Here is a 22,880-nt window from a genome sequence, read left to right on the forward strand (position 1 = left end):
CTCGGATTCACTTCTCCGCACGTCCTACCTTCCAGAAAGTGGTCGCTTTTCTGTTCAGAGAGTTGTTGCTATTCCTTTCTTCGATCTCCTGTTGAGTTTGTAGGTGTTCAGAATGGTTTGATCCCTATCCAGCTGAATTCCTGAGAGGAGACGAAATCCAGGTCTCCTACTCCTCCGCCATCTTGCTCCGCCCCCCGATTTTTCTTGCTTCTTGAGGTACGCTTGTATTATTGCAGTATACTTTCCTCTTAGGACCACCTTTGCTGCATCCCAGAGGTTTTAAACTGTCATGTTTTCATTTGCTTCCATGCATTTTTTAAAATTTCTTCTTTAATTTCCTGGTTAAACTCTTCTTTCTTTAGTAGGATGTTCTTTAACCTCCATGTATTTGTGGTCTTTCCAAATTTTTTCTTGTGGTTGACTTCAGGTTTCACAGCATTGTGGTCTGAAAATATGCATAGTATGATCTTAGTCTTTTTGTACTTGTTGAAGGCCTGGTTTGTGACCCAGTACATGATCTATTCTGGAGAATGTTCCATGTGCACTAGAAAAGAATGTGTATTCTGCTTTAGGATGAAATGTTCTGAATGCCTGTTAAGTCCCTCTGGTCCAGTGTGTCATTCAAAGCCATTGTTTCCTTTTGATTTTCTGCTTAGATGATCTGTCCATTGCTGTAAGTGGGGTATTAAAGTCTCCTATTGTTATTAATGAGTTTCCTATGTTTGTTACTGATTGATTTATTTGGGTGCTCCCAAGTTGGCATAAATATTTACAATTGTTAGATCTTACTGTTGGATAGACCCTTTGTTTATGAGATAATGCCCTTCTTCACCTCTTGTTATAATTTTTGGTTTAAAATCTAGTTTGATATAAATATGGCTACTCTGGCTTTCTTTTGACTTCAGTTAACATGATTGTTCTTCATCACCTCACTTTCAATCTGCAGGTATCTTTAGGTCTAAAATGAGTCTCTTGTCCCCCTGCTTGTGCTTGCTCTCTTGCTGTCAAATAAATAAAATCTTAAAAAAAAATAAATTAGTGTCTTGTAAGCAGCATATAGATGGGTCTTTTTTTTTTTTTATCCATTCTGATGCCTTATATCTTTTGATCGGGGCATTTAGTCCACTTTCAGAGTAATTATTTATAGATAAGAATGCAGTGCCATTGTATTGCCTGTAAAGTCGCTGTTTCTGGAGATTTTCTCTGTTTCTTTCTTGACTTTGTTGCTTTTGGTCTTTCCCACTTAAAGGGTCCCCTTTAATATTTCTTGTGGGGTAGTAGTTTAGTCGTCATGAACTCCTTTAGTTTTTGTTTGTTTGGGAAGCTCTTTATCTCCTTCTATTCCAAATGACCGCCTTGATGGATAAAGTATTCTTGACTACATATTTTTCCCCATCAGCACCTTGAATATATCATGCCACTCTCTCCTGCCAGGTTTTTTTGGAGAGATCTACTGCTAACCTGATTTGTCTTCCCTTGTAGGTTAGGGATTTCTTTTCCCTTGCTGCTTTCAGGATTCTTTCCTTATCTCTATATTTTGCAGATTTTACTGCAATATGTCTTGGTGTTGGCTGGCTTTTGTTGAGTTTGATGGGAGTTCTCTGTGCTTCCCAGGTTTGGATGCCTGTGTCCTTCCCCAGATTATGGAAGTTTTCATCTATAATGTGCTCAAATAAACGTTCTGATGCAGTGTTTTTTTAAAGAGTACAATTAGAGTTGTGCAACCATCCCCACAATGAATTTTAGAACATTTTTATCACCCCAAAAAGAACCCCCATGTTCATCAGCAGTCATTCTCCATTTTCTCCCTCGTCTCCAGTCATATGTAACCACTAATCTACTCTCCGTTACTCTAGATTTGCCTATTCTAGACATTTCATATAATTGGAATCATACCATATGTGGTATTTTGTGCCTGGATTCTTTCACTTAGCGTAATGTTTTAAGGTTCATCACGTAGCATGTAGCAGTACATCATTCTTTTTCATCACTGAATAATACTCCATTTTATGCATATACCCCAGTTTGTTTATTTCTTCATCAGTTGGTGGACATTTGGGTTAATTCTATTTTTTGGCTATTAAAGATATGCTATGAACACTCATGCAGAACTTGTGTAGATGTATATTTTCAGTTCTCTTGGGAGAGAAGAGTAGCATTGCTGAGTCATAGATAACTGTATGTTTAGCATTTGAGGAATTCTAAAACTTTTCCAAACTGTATCATTTTACATTTCCATCAGCAATGTATGCAGTTTCTCTGCATGTTCACCTACACTTACTATTCTCATGGTTACGAAGTGGTATGTCATTGTGGTTTTGATTTACATTTCCGCAGTGACCAGTGATGTTGAACATCTTTTCATGTGTTCATTTTATTTATTTATTTATTTTTTAAAGATTTTATTTATTTGAGAGAGAGGGAGCAAGTGCACAAGCAGGGGGAAGGGGGAGCAGGAGAGGGAGAGGCAGGGTCCCCACCGAGCAGGGAGCCTGGATCATGACCTGAGCCAAAGGTAGACAGTTAACCAACTAAGCCTTCCAGGCGCCCTCATGTGTTCATTTAAAATTTTTTAAAATGTGATAAGGTAATACCCATGTTGGGCATTATTATTATAGGTCTCCATGCTTACTGTGAATCCTTTCAACCCTTTACGTATCTTTCTGAGATTTTTTTTTTTTTTAAAGCTTCCAGGAAATCCCTTTAACTTTTCACTTTTTTAAATCCAGGGATAATTGACATATAACATTAGTTCCAGGTGTATAACATAATGATTCTGTATATGTGTATGTTGCAAAATGGTCACAGTAAGTCTAGTTAACATTCATCACCATTTTAGTTACAAAACTTTTTGTGATGAGAACTTTTAAGGTTTACTCTTTTATATTTGGAATTATTATTAACTATAGTCACTGTGTTGTACGTTATATCCCCATGACTTATAACTGGAATTTGTACCTTTTGACCCTTCACTCATTTTGCCCTTCCTTCCCTGCCCATTGCTGCCTTTGGCAGCAATATCTGTATCTTTGAGCTTCTGCGTGTTTTTTTTGGTGTGTAGGTTTTTTTTTAAGATTCCACATATAAGTAAAATCATTATGGTATTTGTCTTTCTCTGTCTTTTCTTAGCATAATGCCCTCAAGGTCCATCCATGTGGTTAGAAATGGCAAGATTTCATTTGTTTTTATGGCTGGATAATATTCCTTTGTGTGTGTACACACACTACATTTTCTTTATGTCTGACACTTAGGTTGCTTCCATGTCTTTGCTATTGCCAGTATACATGGGAGTGCATGTATCTTTTTGAGTTAGTTTTTGTTTCTTTCAGATAAATATCCTGAGGTGGAATTGCTGGATCATGTGGTAGTTCTTTTAATTTTTTGAAGAACCTTTATACTGTTTTCCATAGTGGAAATTTACCAATTTACAATTCCCACCAACAGTGCATGAGGGTTCACTTTTCTCCATCTCCTTGCCAACTCTTGTCATTTCTTCTCTTTTTGATACTCAGCATTCTGACTGGTAGGAGGCCGTATCTCACTGTGGTTTTGATTTTCATTTCCCTAATTAGTGCTGTTAGCCATCTGTAGGTCTTCTTTGGAAAACTGTTCAGATCTTCTGCCCTTTTTTTTTTTTTTTAAAGATTTTATTTATTTATTTGACAGAGAGAGACACAGTGAGAGCAGGAACACTAGTAGGGGGAGTGGGAGGGGGAGAAGCAGGCTTCCTGTGGAGCAGGGAGCCCAATGCGGGGGCTCGATCCCAGGACTCTGGGATCATGACCCGAGCCGAAGGCAGATGCTTAACAACTGAGCCACCCAGGCGTCCCAGGTATTTTATTTTTGATGCAATTGCAAGTGGGATTTTTTTCTTAATTTCTCTGACAGTATTAGTGTATAGAAACACAACAGATTCGTGTATATTGATTTTTATATCCTGCACCTTTATAGAATTTGTTTTTTTCTGACAGATTTTGGTGGAGTCTTCTAAGTTTTCTAAATATATATAATGTGTCATCTGTAAATAGTGACAGTTTTACTTTTTCCTTTCCAGCTTGGATGCCTTTTCTTTTTCTTGCCTAATTACTATGGCCAGGATTTCCAGTATTATGTTGAGTAAAAGTGTGGAGAATAGACATCTTTGTCTTGATCTTGATCTTGGAAAAAGTTTTCACCTTTTCACTGCTGAGTATGATGTTAGCTATCTCTTGTCATACATATAGTCTTATGTTGAGGTATATTCCTTTTATACCCTCTATATGAGAATTTTTATCATAAATGGATGTTGAATTTTGTCAAATGCTTTTTCTGCATCTGTTGAGATGATCATATGATCTGTATCTTTCATTTTGTTACTACATTGTATCTCGATTTATTGGCAGATGTTGCAACATCCTTGCATCTCTGGAATAAATCCTACTCGATCATGCTGTTTGCTAATATTTTGTTGAGGAATTTTGCATCTATATTTATCATGGGTATTGGCCTGTAATTTTCTTTTCTTGTAGCATTCTTCTCTGATTTTGGTATCAGGGTGATGCTGGCCTCATAAAATGAGTTTGGAAGTGTTCCCTCCTCTTCTATTTTGGGAAGAGTTTGAGAAGGATTTGTATTAATTCTTCTTTGAATTTAGGATAGAATTCACCAATGAATCCATCTGTGCCTGGTCTTCTATTTGTAGGGAGGTTTTTTAATTACTGATTCTCCTTACTAGTAATAAGTCTGTTTGGATTTTTCTTTATGGTTGTATGTTTCTAGGAATTTATCCATTTGTTCTAGGTTGTCAGATTTGTTGGTGTGCAATTGTTCACAGTAGTCTTATGATCCTTTGTATTTCTCTGGTATCGGTTGTAATGTCTCTGATGCTGATTTTATTTGAGTCTGCTCTTATTTTTCTTGAAGATTCTAGCTAAATTTGGTTAGTTTATCTTTTCAAAAAACAGCTCTTAGTTTTATTGATACCTTCTGTTGTCTTTATAGTCTGTATTTCATTTATTTCCATTCTGATCTTTGTTATTTCCTTCCTTATACTGACTTTGGTTGTTCGTTCTTTTTCCTTGAGATTTAAAGTTATGTTATTTGAGATTTTTCTTGTTTCTTGATGTAGGCATTTATCACTCAAGTTTCCCTTCCCTCTTAGAACTTTTTTTTTTTTTTAAAGATTTTATTTATTTGACAGAGAGAGACACAGTGAGAGAGGGAACACAAGCAGGGGGAGTGGGAGAGGGAGAAGCAGGCTCCCTGCAGAGCAGGGAGCCCAATGCGGGGCTCGATCCCAGGACCCTGGGATCATGACCTGAGCCGAAGGCAGATGCTTAACGACTGAGCCACCCAGGCGCTCCTCTCTTAGAACTGTATTTACTGCATCCCGTAAGTTTTATTGTTATATTTCCGTTTTAAATTGCCTCAAGACATTTATTTCTTTTTATTTTTTTGACCTATTGATTCAGTGGCATGTTATTTAATCTCTACATAATTGTGAATTTTCCAGTTTCCCTCAGGTAATTATTAATTTCTAGTTTCATATCATTGTGGTTGAAAAAATGCACGATGTAATTTGAATTTTCATGAATAATAGTAAGACTGACTTTGTGGGCTACCATGTTCTATCCTGTAGGCTGTCCCCTGTGCACTTGAGAAGAGTGTGTATTCTGTTGCTTTTAGAGTGAATGTTCTGAATATATCCATGAGGTTCATCTGGTCTAACATTTAAGGTCTAATGTTTGTATTTTTTACTTTATGTCTGGATTATCTATCTGTTGATGTAAGTGGGGTGTTAAAGTCCTCTATTATTGTTGTACTCCTGTCACTTTCTCTCTTTGTGTGTGTTAATATTTGCCTTATATATTTAGGTGCTCCTGTGTTGAGAGTATAAATATTTACAGATGTTATATTCTCTTGTTGGATTGACACCTTTATCATTATGTAATGCCCTTTTTTGTCTTACAATTACTGCGGTCTTTGTTTTAAAGTCTATTTTGACTGATAGAAGCATAGCTACCTCCACTTTCTTTTCCATGGGCATAGAACATCTTTTCCCATCCCTTTATTTTCGGTCTCTGTGTGTTTCCTTCTGAAGTGAGTCTCTTATAAGCAGTCTAATTTTCTTATCCGTTCAGCCACTCCATGTCTTTTGATTTGGAAAGTTTAGTACATTTACACTTAAAGGAATTATTGACAGGTGTGTGCTTATTGCCATTTTGTTTATTGTTTTCTGATTCCTTTCTTCTTCTCTTTTATTTTCCTTTGTTTTGATGACTTTAATAGTATTGTTAGATTTTTTTCTTGATCTTTCGTGTATCTCCTATAGATTTTTGCTTTGTGGTTACCATTAGGCTTACATATAACTTAATTTATAAGTCTGTTTTAAGTTGGTAACAATTTAAGTTTGAGCGCATTCAAAACTCTACTGCACATCTTTTTATCTTTTGTATCCCTTACTAATTATTCCAGTTAGGGTTATTTTTACTACTTTACTGTTTTAATCTTCAGACTAAGTAAACATTTTTCAGACTAGCTTTCTAAGTGATTAATCCAGTACTTTTATTTTGTATTAATGTTTACTAATGAGATTTTTATTTTCATATGTTTTCTTGTTGATTCGTGCCCTTTGTTTTCAACTTGAAGTCCTTTTTACATTCCTTTAAAGACCAGCTGAGTGGTGATAAACTCTTATTTTTTGCTTGTTTGGAAAACTTTTTACTCTCCTTCAATTCTGAATGATAACTATGCCCACATAAAATATTCTTGGCTAGAAGTTTTTCTTTCAGCACTTTGAATATACTGAGCCACTGTCTTCTGGCCTACAAAGTTTCTGCTGAAAAACTCATTTTTTTTTTTTTTTTAGTATCTACAATTTTATTTTAATATAATCTAAACACATACCATTTAGAAAATACCAAGAAAAATTTATGTACAAGAGTTGCTGCTATTGCATTTGGATAAAGCTGGCAAGTTCTTGCTACTAGCATAGCCCAGGAAACACCACCGAGGAAACCTAATATATTGGAGTAGATGTTGTGGCATTTGGCCCACAGTTTAATAGCTCTCAGAGTTAACCTGAAGTTGTCAATGTTTGGTACTAGATGTAAAATTTCATTGGTTACCCTGCAACTGTTAAGACTTCTTATGCATCTTAGATCTAAATTCCTTTTTTTAAATTTTATTGTTATGTTAATCACCATACATTACATCATTAGTTTTTGATGTAGTGTTCCATGGTTCATTGTTTGCGTATAACACCCAGTGCTTATATTTAAATTCGTAAGCAGACTGTCATCTCATAAGTCCAAGTCTTCTGGAATAATAGTCTACAGGGCTAGTCTTGCAAACAAAATATCAATCTCTATACTGTCAAAACATAGTTTGACAACTGGTACAAATGCCTCTTCAACAGCTCTTAAATCTTTTACTTCTTCCTGTAATTTCAACTTACCATAGAATGAGGTGAAAAAGTCACTTCAATCACAATGTCTTGGTGCAACAAATAACGCATCAATATCGGCACCTTTTGTATTTACTCCTAATCTGTAAGATCCAAATGTAAAAATTTTTCCTCCAACATTTTCAATTACAGATTGTGGAAGATTCTTGCTTTCACTGATTTCTCATATCCACTCTTTTACCAGGTTATTTAATTTTCCCCAAATTAAAATCCTGCGCTGCAGTTCCTCTTCCTCTTCAAAAACTCCAAAGGGCTTCAGAGTCTCAATTAGTGTCTGTGTAAGCAGGCAGTCTCCTTGGGGGCTGCTAAGCTGGTAGAGGTAATGCCGTAGTGCTTCTGGCGTGGCTGTGTTTGTTGTGATCCTGCATTGCGTTGTAACTGGAAACAGCAGTCTCCTGCGCAGGCACCGCCCAGTCACACGCACCCCACCCCACCCCCGCCCCCAACTCCGCTGCCCTGGACATGATCCACTGAGGCGGGAGGGAGGTGGGTAGGGGGGAGCTGCCTCAGCCCTGGGTCCAACCCCACTCCCGCACTGCTCCTGCCACTTTAAGTGCTTCTCCTCCTTACCCTTCGTCCTAACATGGCGCCCCCAAAATCTCAATTTTATGAGGGTTCCTTGTATGGAACAAGTTGTTTTTCTCACTGTTTTAAAGATATGCTCCTTGTCGTTAAGTTTTGACATTTTAATCATAATGAATCTTGGTGATGGTTTCTTTGTGTTTCTTATTTTGAATTCTCTGTGCTTCCTGAATCTGGATTATCTGTTTCTTCTCCAGGTTAGGGATGTTTTCAGCCATTTTCTCTGCCGTTTTTCTCTTCTGGGACTCCATATAATTTGAATAATAGTCTGTTTGATGTCCCGTAAGTTCCTTGAGCTATCCTCACTTTTATTTTTTTGATGCTCTGGATGAATTCCACTATCCTGTCTTTGAGCTCACTGATTCTTTCTTCTGTATCATCTAGTCTCCTACTGAATCCTTCTAGTGTAATTTTCAGTTCAGTTAGTCTATTTCTATGACTTATATTTGTTACTTTGAATACTTGTATTTTCTTTTTGAAGTTTTTGCTGTGTTTATCCATTCTTTTGAGTTCTGTGAGCATCTTTATCACCATTACTTTGAACTCTATTAGGTAAATTATTTGTTTCATTAAGGCTTTTTTCCTGAGGTTTTATCTTATTCTCCTGTTTGGAACATATTCCTCTGGTTTCTTCATTTTGTTAGATTTTCTGTCTTGGTTTGTTTTTGTTTTTAAGATTTTATTTATTTATTTGTTTATTTATTTATTTTTTAAGATTTTTATTTATTTATTTGACAGAGAGATAGCGAGAGCAGGAACACAAGCAGGGGGAGTGGGAGAGGGAGAAGCAGGCTTCCCGCCGAGCAGGGAGCCCGATGCGGGGCTCGATCCCAGGACCCTGGGATCATGACCTGAGCCGAAGGCAGACGCTTAACGACTGAGCCACCCAGCCGCCCCTCTGTCTTGGTTTCTATGCATCAGGTGAAACAGCTGCCTCTCCCAGGATTGAAGGAAGGGCCTCACATAGGCACTGACCCTTATTGTTCAACCCTACCCTAGCTTTTGGTTGTCTCTCAAACATTTGTGATAGTCCATGCAGCCAGTTTTATTTTTAAAAGCTCCCAGTAGTTGAGTGTGCCAAGACTGGTCAGTGTACTAGAGGGGAATATCTGAGTCAGCACGTAGATTTAGGCTGCATGGAAGCCAGACCTTCAGGCAGCAGCTTTTAACTTATATATACAGTCCACTAGGACCACAAGCAGAAGCCCCCTGGCCTCCAGGGCCTGGTGATCAAGTGGCACCCCCTACATAGCAGCTGCAGAAACCAGGGTATGACATAAAATCCAGGGCAACAGACTTGTGTAAAAGTTCCCCTCCAGGAGATATTGGCGCTCTGGAGTCAGACAGGAAAAGCATGAAGATGACACCTGCTGGTTGGAGTGAGGCGGGGGGTGGAGGACGGGACTCTAAAGGTAGTACCTGTTAGAGGTTCAGGGTAGGCCTAGGGTTTTACTTTTTATTTAATTTTTTTAAAAGATTTTATTATTTAATAGCGAGAGATCACAAGCAAGAGGGGGAAGAGAGGTAGAGGGAGAAGCAGACTCCCCACTGAGCAGGGAGCCTGATGCAGGACTTGAACCCAGGACCCTGGGATCATGACCTGAGCCAAAGGCAGCTGCTTAACCGACTAAGCCACCCAGGTGCCCAGGCCTAAAGTTTTAAATGAAGATAGTGCCTGTCAGCCTTAGTTCCCTGGAATAGTATCACAGTAAGTCCCTAGATATGTGGTAAGTTAGATGCCTGCCCCTTAGGCCTACACTTTATGTGAAAGAAGTTCATTTACTATATTAATAACTCTGGGTACTGTTGGCTGCCTCTTTGCTGGGCCCTGGGGCAAGTTAGTCCACACAGTAGCCATTTTTTTCTTCCACTATAGCTTTGTGGGTCTCATGGACATGAGCCCTATTGGCTTTCAAAGCTAGATGTTTTGGGAACTCCTCTTTCAAGAGCAGGTCTTAAAAGCTGAGGTGCCCAGTGTAGGGGTCAAACCCATCACACCTCAGGGAGAAGCTCTGGGTTACTTATTTACCTGACAGCTGCTCACTTACCTAAAATTATTCTGCTTATGAGCTCTTGGTATTTTTTTTGATACTTTGCTCTTAAAGCTTGATGAATCTGGTTCAGTCCCTTCCCTGTGTCCAGAAAATTCTGTTGAATTGTATGAATCCTACACATTATTTAAGAGAAAGTGAAAATAATTCTTTAAGATAATGAAATTATGTGTATTATCACCGAGTGGCTTTAAATAAGAGAATTTAATTGGTCAGGGTCCCAGAATCAAGTAATTCAAGATGGTTTATGTAGAAAGGGACCATTTCCAAAGGACTGGGTGTGAGAGAATCAGAGACAGTTCATAACTTTGGTGCTAGTAGCAGCTAAGCTGATTACCAGAACCTAGAAGGCAAAAGTTGTGTTAAAGGTAACTTTGAGGGGAGCAATGACCTTTGGTAAAGGGACAGAGTTAGCCTCAGATCAAAACAGGGAATGAGCCGGTGCAATAAATATCCTGACTTCATTCTCTTTGCCAGTGAACCCTCTTGACTGTGAAGTTGGAGGACCCAGGAACCCATTGATAAGGTTCATACCAGTTTAGTTTGCCAGGGCAGAGTCATGGTAGAAAAAGGCGTTAAGTGGGTATAGAGTGGCAAAAGAAAACATCCAGTATTAGAATGATGCAGGCTGGGCAGCCTTACTAGGGATTGGTCCTAGAGCATCTCCAGCCTGGAATAACACACCTAGTAAGTGTCCAGGATAAGAGAGCAATAACTGGACTATTAATTTTTTTTAATGTATACCACAGACCTTTTTTCATTAGTTAATTGTGTATTTAAAATTTTAATCACGAGTGAAAGAAGACCTTTTGTAAAACTGTTCAACTGGTTTCATAGCTGTTATAGCTGAACACCTCAGTAAACATGTAAGAAGGAAATTTCAGAAGTCTTTGAGTAAACTTTTCCAATGTTGTATGTGATTCAGCAATGGTCTGCAGTCAGAATATAATGGTATATGAGTCATATGATCTAAAAGTACAAAAAACACAACATGACTTTTCATCAGGAACATTTCCCTAAAATTTGGTTCCAAGGAGGGAGATATAAGACATTTTCCCAGCGCTTCAGACAACAGAAGGACATTTTCCAGATCCTGTATGTTTATGTATTTTCAAACCAAGTTATAAAAAACTTACCACCTCGATTTTTTTTACATTGTTTCTGATGAAAAATTTTTTGCCAGTTACCATTGATATGAAAAATGTATTTTAGACTTGTGCTGAGAAATACTTAGATATACAAGATGATATTATATATGGCTTTTGTATATTCTCAATGAAAGCTAGGACAGTCCTGTGAAAAGTTTTTTAAAAAATGGTCATACGTGATGCTAAGAATGAATCATCTGGGGGCATGGCTCAGTCAATTAAGTGTCTGACTCTTGATCTCAGCTAAAGTCTTAGGGTTGTGAGTTCAAGCCCCACATTGGGTTCCACGCTGGGCATGGAGCCTACTTAAAACTAAACCATCTGAAGTGTGTGGCATGGATGACCTAGGCATCTTGCTGAGTAAGTAAGCTGGGCATGGGGTCAGGGAGGAGTGCACAGAAACACAAATATCCTATAGCTCCACTTGTATGAGGAATCTAGGGTGGGGTGGACAAATTCATAGAGATGCAAAGTAGAGAGGTTGCTGGGGGTTGGGAGGGAGGGTGGAATGTGGAGTTACTGCTTAGTGGATGCAGGGTTTCTGTTTGGGGTAAGTCAAAGGGCCTGAAATTGTGCAGCACTGTGGGTTTGCTTGGTACAGTGAATGGTTTAATGTAAGATTTAGAACCCTTGTGGACTATTGGTAATGTAAAAACTGTAGTCACTATAGAAAACATACAGCATTTCCTCAAAAAATTCAAAATATAATTACTGTATGACCCATCAATTCCCATTCTGGATATATACCTGAAAGAAGTGAAAAGTAAGAAGAGATACTTGGACACCAGTGTTCATAGCAACATTTGTCACGATAACTAAAAGGGAGAAAATCCAAATGCCCCTTGGCAGATGAATGGATAAACAAAGTGTGGTATACACCTATAATGGTATATATTACTCAGCCTTAAAAAGGGAGGAATTATGACACATGCTATATACAAATAAATGGTTGAACTTCGAGGACATTATGCTAATATGAAACAAGCCTGTCATAGACAAATACTGTATGATTCCACTTATATGAGGTACTTAGAATAGTCAAAATCATAGAAACAAAGTAGAATGGTGGTTGCTAGAAGCTGGTAGGGAGAATGGAAAGTTGTTTAATGGGTATAGAATTTGGAAAAAAATGGTTAAAATAATAAATTGTGTTTTACAATTAAAAATTAATCCTCTGAAATTTTTCTTTAGATGACTTAAATACAGGAACACTCACCAATGCAGAATCATGCTGTGGAACAGTAATAGAGAGGGAAATTCTAAATTGTTCATCTCCTGAGATTCCTGCAGAATTTAATGAACAGTTTAACACTAAGAAAGACAAAGAGGAACTTATAATAAATCAGGTTAAAGGAGTCAACTTAGAAAAAGAAAACAGTTGGCATAATGATCAGTGTAATGAGTTTGCAAGGACAGAGAAAACACCTATGAAGAAATGTCCTAAAAGGCCTGATTGGAATATAAATAAGCCACTCAAAAGGTATATTCCAGCATCAGAAAAGTACCCTAAACAGCTTCAAAAGCAGAGAGAAGAAAAAAAAGTAAGAAGGCAGATGGAACTGCTTAATTTGGTAGAAAGAAATAATCCTGGACATCTCTCTCAAAATAGAGGCACTTCACCAGTTCTTCCTTCATCTCAAGAAACTGAGCCAAGGTTCAGGTGGCATCTAATCAAAAAGGTAAAACTTTACTGTCTTAAAAATATTTTAAAGTATGTATTGGTGTTTCTAGATTGAAAACAGTTACCCACATGGTTATTTTGACGAGGCTGTTCAAGTTTAAGAAATACGCTTTAGTTTATACCAGGGGTTGTCAAACGGCCTGTGGGCAAATCCATCATGCTGCTGCTTTTGTGAATCAAGTTTTATAGGAACACAGCCATGCTCATTCTTTTATGAATTGTCTGTGTCTGGTTTGGAGTAGCTGGAAGAGACCACCACATGATGGCCCACAAAGCCAAAGTGTTTACTATCTGGTCCTGTACAGAAAAACTTGACACTTATACCCTATATAGATTAATGCTATTCATTGTTCAAATAGCCATTCAAAACTCGTTTGTAGTTAATATAGATAGAGGATAATTTTACAAGGTCAGGAATTACTGCATTGGTTCCGTGACTGGAAAAGTAGAAAATCTATCTCATTCTCCGGGTTTCAAAAATATTTGTGGGGACATATGGCAGTACTGTTACTCCTGTCTGCATTTATCTACCCTTTAGGAAGAAGAGCCTCTGAAAATTAATTCTTTCGGCAAGGAAAGGTATGTTATGGATTGGATTGATTCCATAGCTACTTAGTGCTGTGTGGGACAAAGGAAGTACAAATATTTGCTCAGAATATAGGTAAGATCAAAGCACGTATATATATATATATATATATATGAAGTCAGTAACAGGAAAGTGTAGGGACTTAGAGGTGGGAAATAGAGGTATAAGGAAATGTGGCTGACATTTTACCTGAAATTTGAAGGCCCAATTTGGACTGGGCCTAAGCATGTAGGTAGGAATGTAGGTGAGGTATTGTCTGCAAACTTAGCTAAAATCGTTTTGACTTGGGGCACCTGGCTGGCTCAGTCAGTTAAGTGACTGACTCTTGGTTTCATGAGGTCATGGTCATGATCTCGGGGTCATGGGATTGAGCCCGTCAGGCTCTGTGCTTAGCGCCAACTCTGCTTGGGACTCTCCCCACCAAATAAATCTTTAAAATAAAAATAAAACAGTTTTGATTTTCCAGTGATATCAACAGTGGAATAGCCTTTCTGCTTGGATTGAGGAGGTTATGAAGAAATGACTAGTAGGGATACTAGTTCATTTAACCAGATTTAGATGGTTAGGAATTTTATCCTGTGCCTTTGTGCATGAACCAGGTGGTTTAGAGTTGTGTAGGAATGTGGCTCTAACAAGAAGTTTGGTTCGCATGGTAAGTAGATTATTGTGAATTATCTAAGGAGAAGAAACATTGGGCTTAAATCAGCCCACCTAGTGTTGATCCTCACTTTTCCTCTATACTGTATATATCCTTGCCAAGTAAAGTCTTCCTATTCTGTTGCCATTTTAGGAAAAGTGTCATAGAACTCACTTCTATTCCTAGTGTTCCTTAAGGTGTTACATTGTAGACTAAATTGAAATGTGATTAAAGAGTAGATATGCTTAATTTAAAATACATAATTTTGCATTAAAGCCTCTTAGTCCTTAATTGTGCTTTTTTGAAAAAAACAGGTCTCAGTCACCACCACCAGTTCCAGTGGTGAAAAACAGAACACAACAAACTCAGACACTAAAAAACAGTAATTATGAAAGAGAGAATCTGATCTTAGAAGATAGTCAAACAGAAACATCACCTGGTCTTTCTGAACCATCTCATTTTATCCCCTATGTCCGAACCAATGAGATTTATTACCTTGATCCAGATGCACCTCTGTCTAGGCCTTTAACCCAGGATCTTCAGTACCAAACTTCACATGGTAAGTAAACAGAAGTATCCCTTTCCCCCAACACTAAATTCAGAATCCAAACTAATATTCTTGCCCTTAGTCAGGAGGGGTAGAATTTCTCTTTTGGGGTCCGTTACTAAATTTTTTTTTTTTAAAGATTTTATTTGATAGCGCGAGAGCAGGAACACAAGCAGGGGGAGTGGGAGAGGGAGAACAGGCTTCCTGCTGAGCAGGGAGCCCAATGTGGGGCTCGATCCCAGGGTCCTGGGATCATGACCTGAGCCAAAGGCAGAGACTTTACTAAATTTTTCATTTTAGAGATTGTATTTGACTTATACCACTTTCTTCTGTCTTCAGACTGTGACCAAGAACACCTGAAGCTATTTGATTCTGATGTCAGGGACCCACTTCTTAATCCTAACTTGGTGAAAAACAGGGATAGACAGCAAGCAATCCTTAAGGGACTATCGGAACTGAGACAGGTAGGAGCTTTTTCACCAAGTTTGGATGTAACTTTTCTGTGTATGGCTAATGGAGGGCTATATATTGGAAGGGCTATTTTACTTTAAAGGCCTAATTGAACACATCCCAGTTAAAAAAAATTCACTTGTATATTAATCTTAAAAGTTCTTTCCTTCAATTTGATTCACATTGCCATCTTAAATACTCCAGTATGAAATCATGAGACAGTTGTAATATTAAGACAATTTTATTTAATGAAAAACATACATTTGAAAGGGTAAACATGAAATAAACCCTGACAGAAAATACAAAATTATGCTTTAATAAATTCTTAGTAATGCAGTTTTTTTTTAATTGAATGTGTTGGCAGTGTTCAGAACAGAATATTGATGCAAGTCCCAAAGAATAATAAAATTTGGTGTGAAAGTATACACGTAACGTCTTACCCATCAGACTACATACATCTTCTCCTCCCAGATCATCAGTTATTGTCACTTCTCATTAGCTTGCTCAGGCAAAAATAAAATCTAGTAACACATTCAATATTTAAGGCTATAACCTTTATCAGCTGGCCTTTAAATACCTATCCCTAATCTTAGGAAAAATAAACTGCCACTTTAGGAGTGCCCTTTTTCATGTCCAGTCATTTACATATGCCTCTTGCATTTCAAATTGTCGATCCAAGTGTTGCTTACCCAATTTGTTCACATAGAGTTAGAAAATCACAATAACAGAATTATATAGAAAGTATCCTTTAGTTCTTTAATGCTAGCTTTGGTTACATATAGATTATGTAACAAGCAGTAATATTTCCAATTTTCCTTTAAAGTGACAAGGCACTTTTTTAAATAGAGGTAAAAGTTGTGAGGTCAAGAGGCAGGAATATATACCATGTATATAGTGACCCACCTGTATAGTAGCCACATCTTATTTCAGCAGGGCCTTGTCTAAGCCACTAAGGTTAGTGCAGTCAAGATAAACTGGATGTTATTTAAGGGAGACTCCTTCAGTGTGTCTCATTACCATTTTAAGAGCCTTTAGGGGATTTCAGCCCCATAGTTACGGAGACTTGGAAGAGTCATCCTTATTGGTTTTTATACTAAAAACATAATCTTACACGTATGTAATAGCTACACAATATCCAAGTGAGAAAGTCTGATGTAGGTCTTTTGAGTGGTTAAAATTCAACGTGACAAAGATAAAGCTATGGCCAAGTAACTGAACTGATTGATTACAGGTTTTCAAAGTAAAGTAAATATAATTCTGGATTAGCAGGACTGAAATGTAAAATAGGAATAATTTGCAAGTCTGCTGCTTCCTAACATATCAATGTGATTTCAGGGCCTTCTCCAGAAGCAAAGGGAGTTGGAAACTAATCTCATGCCTTTAGCTGCAAATCAAGAAGAGAATTTTAATTCTTCGTTTTAAATGTAGAATATCAAATCCTTCACATTTGTTGCTTCTGAATTATAAAATGTGTTCATTGCATAACTGTATTTTCCAAATAACCTGGATTTATTTTAAAAATGCTTATTTAAAACTTGTACATTATGTAGTACAACGCTGTGTATATATGTTTTTTACAATAAAACAGACATTTTTGTAAAGGTTAGTAAAAAAAACATTTTCTGCTCTATCACAATCTAGGTATTTAAACACTTTCTACTTACCTTAAGACAGGTTTCTGACCTGTTCACAGACCACGTTCTTCTACACTTACGTAGCTTATTACTGAAATACCACTTAGGTATTTGTTCTATAAAAAGATTTAAGAGGTTAGAACTCTTCCAAGTTCTTCTGAGGGGCCAAAGGAAGGTCTGACTTAACTTTAAAATAGCTCAGTATTTCTTTTCTATAATTCCTGTTTTTAGGACTTTACAAAAACATTTTACAAGTTTGCATTTCTAATGCAGACAGTTGTTAGCAATAGATAACGGTTTTAAAATTGACCATATACTTTATCTGTGAATTGTTATTTTTAGTAAAGCACTTAAATTTTCACCACCTCAAAAATATACTTACATTTTTCTAAGACTACGAATTCAAAAATCTATAGCAGAGTTGTTCCAGATTTGTTCAGTGCCTTTAATATAACAGAAGCCCATCTTTTGGAAATATGAAATTGCATTTGGTTAAGTCAAGGACCATACTAAGCATTGAAAATTGTAATCATCAAATACCTCAAATAAAAGGTTGACCCAAAATTTTACCAATAGGCAATTTTTACATGGCTAAGCCTAAAGATAAAAATAATGCTGCCTGGCATTAAGTCTTAAGTCTTATGTTACATAGTTTATCATCTAAACTGAAACTGCATTCATTGTTAGATAAATCTTGAAGTATTGAGCCAAAATCCTTTATATCTATTGACATCACTGGCTTATACCTGTATAAACACTATACAAAAGCTTAACAATAGTCGATTGGTATGTCACTTCAGCAAAAGTAGTTGGTATCATCTAACCGGGGGGGAGAAAAAGAAAAGGCATTGTTCACTATCCTTTTGCAAATTGTCTAATTTTATATATAAAACAGGCTTCAATTTGAAGCCCAAGTACAGGTAACATATATATGTAAAACTTAAAAAGTGCCAACATGAGATAATTCAAGTACAATATATGTTAAAAATATATATATTTATTTCAATTTTCAGATGCTTCAACTGTTACAGGCCATCATGATTTAAATAAGAGGAAAAAAAACATTGAGGAAGGACAAGAAACGTTTTGTTTAGAGAATGAAATATAAATTGTTAATTCACTTATAACAGAAAAAGTTCGTAACAACCTATTTCAAAAAAAAAAAAAGTTACTATAATTATTTCTCTTTTGAAAAGGGCCTGGAAGAATCACTTTTCCCCCAACTTAATGGAGATGGAGATTTAGCTCTATCCAAGCTTTGAGTGTAAGCAGATAAAAAGTAATTTTCACTTTCTTGAGACTGACTTGATGAAAGGGCATATGGTGTCCCCAGAAATGTCTGATGAGTGAGAACATTAAAATGACTAAACTGATGGGACATATTTAATTGACTGTGATAAACCTGAAAGTTGCTATATGAATCTTGTTCAGTTGCACTGCTGTTCTCTCCTTCAGAGCATACTATAGCAACAGAAGCGCTCTCTTCAGAATCAATTTGATAAGTCTTATCTTCTAATAAACTTTTTTGCACGTCAAGAGACGATTGCAACTCAATTTGAATATTCTTATTTTGATCTGTTCCACGTGATCCTTTGGTCTCTTTCGCCAATATTTCTGAATGAAAATTGCTGCATACTTCTATTTGTGAGATTTCATCCCCTGAATCCAGAGACATATCCTCTTCATCCTTTTCATCGTTTTCTAAAAGAGCTACATTTAAAAAACAAAAAGTCCTCCTCTATTGAAATACACAATTTGTTTAAGTTTTAAAATTATACACTACTCACACAATATAATGCGTCAGGGTCTGCAAGTCCACAATCCCTTAAAGCTTGGTCTTCTGCCACAAGTTCACTTAGTCACAACACTCACACTAGGTGTGAATGTCCAGATAATCCGATGCTAAAAGCTTCTGCGAAATGTGTTCACGTTTAATGTTGGGAAATCCCAACTCCCAGCTCCAAAGGGGTTAATGTCAAAACAGCATCTAAAGTTACACGGTAATTCAGTATTTGACAAGACAAATAAAAAATAAAAATTTTGACATCTAGCTTCATTGGATTATGACTAAACTGGTTAGTTCTAGCAAATGTTTGATCATCTCTGCTTTTCATCAAAAACAAAGTACGTACATCTTTCATTTAACATAAAACCTGGAACCAAAGCAGAGGCCATCTCACAAAGCACTAAAGCTATGGATATATCCCTACTACCCTGCACTTAAATTGCTGTATACATCTGGGGAGAGTCTGTAGCCCAATACTAAATTCCCCATTACTTGGTGTCCTCCTTTATAAAAACAGAACCCCTTTGCTGACAACAGCAGCCGATAAAGTTTATATACCCTCAAAAAGAAAATGCCTACTCTGGTAGCATACTTAACAGTTTGTACTGACTACAGTATAATAAATGAGCAAATTTTGTATATGCTAAGTATAAGAACAGTTAAGTGCCTTGAAACACTTCCCCTGAAGCTGTTTACGCGGAGGGCGAGTAGTTTCAAAGGAGGCATTTTGTTCTATGAAAACGACACAAAACCATTCCTCTTTTTCTGTCTGCCTTAAAGAAAAGTAAAACTACTGAAAAGTTACCTGACTGCGACTCAAGATTCTCATTAGCACCAAGCAGTGGAAGGTTTTCTTCTGTGATTGAGTTGTGATAGCCCACAAGATTTTTAAAGTTTTGCATAAAGTCTTCAGTAGTTGCAACCACTATTCCATTATCTGTATAACTGGAAAGCATCTTGATGTTCTTTTCTAAATAAAAATAAAAAGGTTCGAGTATAAAACATGTGAAAACCTACATGGAGAGACAGGATGATGCCAGCCCCCGCCCCCATGAAAGTGCTTAACACCCACTAACAGCAACAAAACGCTTCCATCCACATTCCTACATTCATAGTAGAAAGCTTAAGGCGGCACTCTTTACCTGTTAGAAAGACTATGTGTCGCTGCTGTATGTTCTGAGCCTGAAGTCTGATAAGGCAATCCAATTCTGGAGCATTTCGAGTTTGTGAATCACAATTGTGGTATGACAAAATTTCAACCAGATGTTTCTTCTGATAGACATTCAGAAGTGTCAACAGACTTAGAGCTTTAGCATTCAATCTGTGGAAGTAAGTAGTTCAATATCTGGATCTGCATTTCTAAAATTTAGTATGGACGTTTTTGCTTCAAATTAAAACCATAATTTCTCAATTGAGGCAACCAATGACAATTGCACTGCTTTAGTTCACTGCCTGATGGACAGGTGCTTCCTAGGAGAGAGAGGGGAGCAGGAATTGTGCAACCCACATTTAAGTCCAGGGGCTTTTTATGGGTGGAAAGCCTGAGAGCCAGCCATTCAGCTTTAGACTAAAATCTCACTGTACTTAACTAAATAACACTTCCCCCTTTAGCTTTACTAATTCAGAATGTGAACAAAGGGCACAGGACAAAAAAATAGAAATCTTTCTTTCAGAAAAATACATGGCTTGAAGCTATTTCTACACCTCCAAGCACAAAGCAACAAGTGGTAGAAATTACTGTTGTCAGGAAAATAAGGGTATTAACTTTGCACCAAAGCCACACCTTTGGGCCTCATTATTATCTGATTACTGTTATCTGTTACACAAAGGTAAAGGCTTTTCCAATGCCTATTTTCACATAATTTGAAGATAAAACAAGTTTTTTAAAGTGAATTACTACAAAGAGTTAAATACTTTTCAATTATTTAAACCTGAATTTCCCTAAGTGTCTTCCACAGAATTAGAAGGTGTTAGGTATTAGAAGAAAAAATGTTTTTCCACCCAAGTTTCAAAAATGCTAGCTGACAAAATGTGAAACAGAATTCTTAACTAGAGAGTCTCTCAGATCCTTAAATATGTAAATACACTACATGGACTCTCTAGTAGTAAGACAAGAGTATCCAAAATTCATCTTATTATAGAATCATTTGTGGGGCCTCTCAAGTGGACTAGTAATCCAAGGATCACTGGGCATTTTGGAAATCAACTACTTACATAAATGAATGTCCTAATCACAAATCCCCTTACCATGTTGTGATTAATGTCTCAGTATGTGTGTAAATAGATTAGCTGCCTACGGTGTAGTCCTTAACTGGAAGAGAGCCTGATCTAGTTGGCATATATAGTTTGGTAAAAAAATAGAGTGCTGACTATTCCGTTTTGACAATTATTCTAAACCCTCAAGTGGCAAAGATTAAACCAATTTTACCTATATACCTAACTAGAACTTCAACTTTAGCGCTTCTTCCTAAATAAGAATAGTATTTCCAAATAGGCTAGAATAATAACTACATTCCCCCTTATGAGTGGCTAAGGAAATCTGTGAAAACTGAGCAACATCCACAATCTATATAAACACAGAAAAACAGAGAAAGAAATTTTATGAACACAATGTAGACATCAACCATTATATAGTTACTTTTCAAATCTTACCTGCCCAATTCCTTTAGTTTTTTCTGAAATTTACAGTGGACTTTCCATTGCCATTTTCCTTCCGGAGTACTGAGTTCTTCGAGGAATGTCAAAAAATTTTTAAGGTTCTCTGTTAGAGATAATGAAGTTCATTTTAAAATTCAATATATAACAGTCACTCAAATGAATTATGGAAGAAATGTTTGTTGATACTATATAGGAATATCTACTTTCCTTTGCAGTATTTTCCCTTCGAAGGGAGACAGATATACTCTTAGATTTAAGAACATCTACATAACAAAAAAAAAGAACATGCTGACAACAGTAACAAAGCAGAAGGGATCCAAGTGCAATAGGTGCAGAGAGACTTGCTTTACATTAGATTTAGAGGAAATTATTTGCAGTGACTAAGAGACAAAGAAATTTGAAGTAATAAAAAGAAAATGATGGAAATGTACTCATCCATTCGGCCAATCAGAGAGAACAATACATTTAAAAAGCATGAGTCGTTAATGAGAAGAAAAAAACCTAGAAAGGACAAAAGTTTGTGCTCCAAATAAAGCGTAAATCTTACCAATTGTGATAACTTCTGGATTTAGAATGGATTCATCAGACACAATAAAACCGCCAGATACAAATAATTCATTATATGTATGATTTTTAACATCATCCAGACTATCAACACCAGCAAAACTAACGCAAGACAGCTTCTTTAAAGTCACCAAGCCAGGTACCTATTTAAATCCCAAAACAAAAACAGAAATAAGGATAGGTAAGAGAATGAAATGGTTAAGACTCAGGTGTGAAGTAACCTACAAGAAAAGTCTAGCAAAATACAAAAATACTCCCAACATGTCCAAAGACATAAACCAACACTTCCGTACTGGGTACATACCATGAACAGAACACTCTGACGAAAAGTCACCTAAAACAGACCTGGCAGTAGAATGATAAAGGCCAACCTGTCTGGCCCTGTGAGTTCAGTCAGAATTCAGAGGAGGGCAAGAGCCCATGCAGTCAGGAGAGCCTTCAAAGGACAGCAGGACTTGAGACAGGTTTCTAAGACTGGATGGGGTACCTCCAAATGCAATGGAAAGGGGAAATGGTTTGGCAAAGAGGGGGTACAAACAGGTTTTACCTGGGACATACAAATGAAGATGACAACAATATAGAGAGAGTCAACAGACCCACTGACATTCAAGGAGTTAAGAGTCTTGATGAGTGACAGGGTCTGTCACGTGCCACAGTTTAAAATTTTGCAGAGGTACAAACTTGATCACAAGCTGATTCACAGATTGTTTAGGTCTCAAGCCCTAAATCTCCCAAACTTGAAGTTTTATCTCTTTTTTTTTTTTTTTTTAGATATTCTTTTTTTTTTTTTAAAGATTTTATTTATTTATTTGAGAGAGAGAGACTGAGAGAGAGAGCACATGAGAGGGAGGAGGGTTGGGAGGGTCAGAGGGAGAAGCAGACTCCCCGCTGAGCAGGGAGCCCGATGCGGGACTCGATCCAGGGACTCCAGGATCATGACCTGAGCCGAAGGCAGTCGCTTAACCAACTGAGCCACCCAGGCACCCGAAGTTTTATCTCTTTTAGACCTTATAAGGATATTTTAAAAACAAACAGCTTTAGCCTCAAAGACAGTAAGATTTTAAAATGAGGGAGTTTTTATAACCAAAATAATAGTGAATTTGACTTAATAG

General features: G+C 37.0%; 2 protein-coding genes across 7 annotated transcripts in view; one reads left to right on the plus strand and one right to left on the minus strand.

The window, feature by feature from the left end:
- Positions 1–18,314, plus strand: part of CCDC66 (coiled-coil domain containing 66) — a 53,603-nt gene extending 35,289 nt beyond the window's left edge. The window contains exons 13-17 of the mRNA XM_081805756.1: positions 12,404–12,904; positions 13,445–13,485; positions 14,444–14,688; positions 15,016–15,140; positions 16,462–18,314. Of these exons, the coding sequence (XP_081661882.1) occupies positions 12,404–12,904; positions 13,445–13,485; positions 14,444–14,688; positions 15,016–15,140; positions 16,462–16,548 (999 nt within the window). The 3' untranslated portion in view covers positions 16,549–18,314. The remainder of the gene's footprint in view (positions 1–12,403; positions 12,905–13,444; positions 13,486–14,443; positions 14,689–15,015; positions 15,141–16,461) is intronic.
- The window catches only part of TASOR (transcription activation suppressor), a 55,284-nt gene continuing 47,752 nt past the window's right edge, over positions 15,349–22,880 (minus strand). For 4 of the 6 annotated variants that reach the window (XM_081819271.1, XM_081819249.1, XM_081819238.1 and 1 more), the window contains 5 exons: positions 21,752–21,911; positions 21,199–21,307; positions 19,689–19,867; positions 19,352–19,516; positions 15,349–18,470 (listed from right to left, as the gene is read on the minus strand). In XM_081819271.1, the coding sequence (XP_081675397.1) occupies positions 17,938–18,470; positions 19,352–19,516; positions 19,689–19,867; positions 21,199–21,307; positions 21,752–21,911 (1,146 nt within the window). In that variant the 3' untranslated portion in view covers positions 15,349–17,937. Of the gene's footprint in view, positions 18,748–19,351; positions 19,517–19,688; positions 19,868–21,198; positions 21,308–21,751; positions 21,912–22,880 lie in introns of all 6 variants that reach the window. The other 2 variants (XM_081819263.1, XM_081819257.1) reach the window with 1 other exon arrangement.

This window comes from Leptonychotes weddellii, chromosome 1, assembly GCF_054177405.1.
Source record: "Leptonychotes weddellii isolate Sample4059 chromosome 1, ASM5417740v2, whole genome shotgun sequence".
In the NCBI taxonomy this organism is placed as follows: domain Eukaryota; kingdom Metazoa; phylum Chordata; class Mammalia; order Carnivora; family Phocidae; genus Leptonychotes; species Leptonychotes weddellii.